Source organism: Mus caroli, chromosome 8 (assembly GCF_900094665.2).
Source record: "Mus caroli chromosome 8, CAROLI_EIJ_v1.1, whole genome shotgun sequence".
NCBI lineage: Eukaryota > Metazoa > Chordata > Mammalia > Rodentia > Muridae > Mus > Mus caroli.
Genome location: NC_034577.1, coordinates 62,792,260 through 62,795,731, shown reverse-complemented (window position 1 = coordinate 62,795,731; position 3,472 = coordinate 62,792,260). Strand labels below are relative to the sequence as shown.

Genomic DNA, 3,472 nt, shown 5'->3' with positions numbered 1-3,472 from the left:
AAAAAAAAAAAAGGAAGGAAGGAAGGAAGGAAGGAAGAAAAAAAGAAAGAAAGAGAGAGAGAGAGAGAGAGAGAGAGAGAGAGAGAGGGTGGGGAGGGAGAGAGGGAGAATATACACACATATACACACTATCAAAAGAAATTTAAAAACCTCATAAAGATAAGACAGGCCCGTTTCCTTCCCTGGGAACACTTGATTGATGGATTGACCCCATGTCACCAGTGTTCACTCACCTTCTAGTCTGCAGTTGTGGCCACAGTGGCCTATGAAGGAATAGCTGGGAAGAGCTGGAGAACAACTAAGTGGGGCCTTGACCTACCCATACCTCTGTACCTCTCTGACGAAGATCAGCAAGGTCAAGAGCTACGAGAGGGTGGCTCACCCAGGGCTCTGTCTCACTTGGGGCTCCCATGGCACCTTTAGCCACAGCCCCCAGCATCCCGCCCTTCGAGGCTGGACAGATATCCCCTGCCTAGGGAGCACGTGCTCAAGCTTCTGCTCCAGCTACCTCTGCTCCAGCATGCTGCTTGCCACTCACCCATGTATCGGCCTCCAGCCTTAATGACGATGGCACTTCGGCTCCGAGTCTCCTCCTCTGCCTGTGCCATGCTCTGTCGTGCTTTCTGGTAGGAGTCATCAGTCGCACACACTGTGACCTTGTCCTGGATGCTGCCCAGGCAGTCCAGGTGTACATCCCCATGGCTGTAAAACAAGAGGAAGTTTTGCCATTAGGGTGTCACTTGAGCCACCCATGCCAACCTACAACACCGGAAGAGAGGCAGCAGTTTAGCTGTGGTAGTTTTGGGGTCCCTGGGGGCCTGAGGGCAGGTAGCCTTACCTGGATACATATTGTTGGATGCAATCAAAGCTGCCCTGAGGGCTGTCGCGGCCAATATTGGAGAGGTAGAAGGAGAAGGCCCGCACCTCCTCTGGGCAGTCAGGCTGGGGTATAGAGATGTGCTGTAGGGAGAGAGGTGTCACTGCGGTCCTTGGCATGGGGAAGCTTCAGTACAAGCCACATTCACAGATGCCATGCACTGGTTACAACATGCAACCTGCATAGTAGGGATACATGGGCACTTTCCTCTTTGGCACATTCTGGCATAAAAGGACAAGATGGTCACTTAAGCAATAAAAGAGCTCAGCCCAGCCACTGGGCTCTGGAGACACCATTATTTGGGGCTATATGCCACTCAGGCTTTCCGCCTGGCCAGTGGACCTGCACTGGAACATTTGGAACATCCATGAAGGTAAAGCTCATACAGCAGCAACAGCAGCCATCAGGACAGCTTGCAGCCTTTCTAGCATGCCTACAGACACAGTACACCCCACCCTATATCTGCACAGCTTCCATACCAAATGGGAAAGGTCCCCACCACCTATGTCTACCTTAATGCAAATGCATGTGGCGCATATGTGTGTGTAGCTTAAATGTGTTTGTCTTTTGAGACAGGGTCCCTAGCCTACCCTGAACTCAATTCAACAATATGGCCTAGGTTAACCTTGAACTCCTGTTTGTCCTGAGTCTGCTTCTTCAGGGTTGGGATGACACATGTGTACCACACCTGGTTTGCTTGGCACTGGGGATGGAGCTCAGAGATCTCAGGAATGCTGCAAGACAAGTGTCTACCTACTGAACCCAACTTCAGCCCCGGATGCTTTCATCAGCTTTAGAAAGGGACAGAGTGGTCTGCACCGGGTCTGCACCCAGCATCTAATAAGTCAGACCCCAGCCTGCCTCTCAAACCTCACCCAGGAGTAAGGTTTACACACACACCAATCAGAAGCACATAGCCTCATATGTGCATGCATAACACAGACATATGCACACACACATACACACACTGCAGCCTGCAAGAAGCCATGAAGGCAATGCCATTCAGACTCATTCTACCTGCTAAGGTCCTGACTGTCCTTCCAGGTATGGCTTTAGCACTTGGCTGGACTAAATGGCATCAGGAAGCAGGCACCTGGCTGTGGGTGCAGGAACTGCAAGGGGTTTCTGAGTATGCCCAGCATGTGGAGCCTCCATGCCATCTGACTCTGGCATATATTTCAGGCTTGGATTGGAGTTGACACTCCCTTGGCACAAGCCCTGAGATACATGTGGCTACTGTCACACCTAGTGACAGTTAGACTCCTTGCTAATGTCCTGATCTGGGTGGACCCCTGGGCTCTGCAAAAGATCTCACCCAGGCTCAGGCAGGGCACCGTGTACCACTCAGTGTTGGGGGCTTTGACTGAGGCTTAGAAAGGTAGCTTTGTACCGCTAGGGACAAGGTGCATACAGGGTGCTGATGCCGTATCATCTAGGCCACAGTGGAGGTGACAGCTGGGGGAGCTACTCAGGGCCAGGGTTCAAAGGGAGCAGGATTTGCCATGGTCAATGTTTCAGTTGCCCAGTGGGTAGTGGCAGCATAACCTGATGGTGTGGCTCAGGGCCTGCTCATGTCTAGGATGGCAGGCAATGCAGTTGCCACTTGTAGGTAGGGTTCCAGTTGTCCTGTGGATTGCTGCCAGCCCCAGTGACAGCTTGGCTCTAGGTTGTCTGAGGAGTGTGGGTGGTCTGAGGACCCAGGCCTGGGGGCCACCCTGCTGCTCTGGGGTGTGGTTACCAGGGTCACTGGCCTCACGTAGAGCCCTTTTAGCTTTCACTGTAATCCTGGTTCAAGATGACCTGTGGGAAGGGAAGGGGTCTTTCATGGGAACTAAGGTGGGGCAGGTAACAGTTGAGAAGTATTTTAAGCAGTATTTCTCAGTTTAAAACAAGAAGCAGTAAGGCTGGGCACATGGCTCAGAAGGTGAGAGCACTCACTGCTCTTACAGAGCATCCAAGTTCATTCAGTTCTAAGCACCTATATGGCAGCTCACATGTGCCTGTACCTCCAGGTCCAGAGGATCCAACACCCTTTTCTGGACCCTGAACTTGTGAACAACCACCTCTCCCAAGATATATACTCACAATTAAAAATAAGAAATAAACTAGGGGGTGGTGGTAAACATCTTTAATCCCACCACTGCAGAGACAAAGGCTAGAGGATCTCTGTTGAGTTTGAGGCCAGTCTGGTGTATTGAGTTCCAGGACAGCCAGGACTGCACAGAGGAACCCTGTCTCAACAACAATAACTAAAACAAAACAAAACAAAGCAAAACACAACACACACACACACACACACACAAAACAAAGCAAAACACAACACACACACATACACACACACACTCTCTTTAGGGTTGGAGAGATGGCTCAGAGGACCTATGTTCCATTTCCAGCAACCACAGAATGGCTCAAAACCATCTGTAACTTCAGTTCCAGAGACCAGACACAAAAATAACTATTTTTAAAAAGAAAAATTTAGCCGGGGGTGGTGGCGCACGCCTTTAATCCCAGCACTTGGGAGGCAGAGGCAGGCGGATCTCTGAGTTCAAGGCCAGCCTGGTCTACAGAGTGAGTTCCAGGACAGCCAGGGCTACA

The 3,472-nt window shown here is 51.0% G+C and overlaps 1 protein-coding gene across 1 annotated transcript in view; it reads right to left on the bottom strand.

Annotated features, from left to right (window-relative positions):
* Ell (elongation factor for RNA polymerase II) overlaps positions 1-3,472 on the bottom strand; it is a 53,937-nt gene that overhangs the window by 13,014 nt on the left and 37,451 nt on the right. Inside the window, exons 3-4 of the mRNA XM_021169735.1 lie at positions 839-960; positions 539-702 (exon numbers count right to left, since the gene is read on the bottom strand). Of these exons, the coding sequence (XP_021025394.1) occupies positions 539-702; positions 839-960 (286 nt within the window). The remainder of the gene's footprint in view (positions 1-538; positions 703-838; positions 961-3,472) is intronic.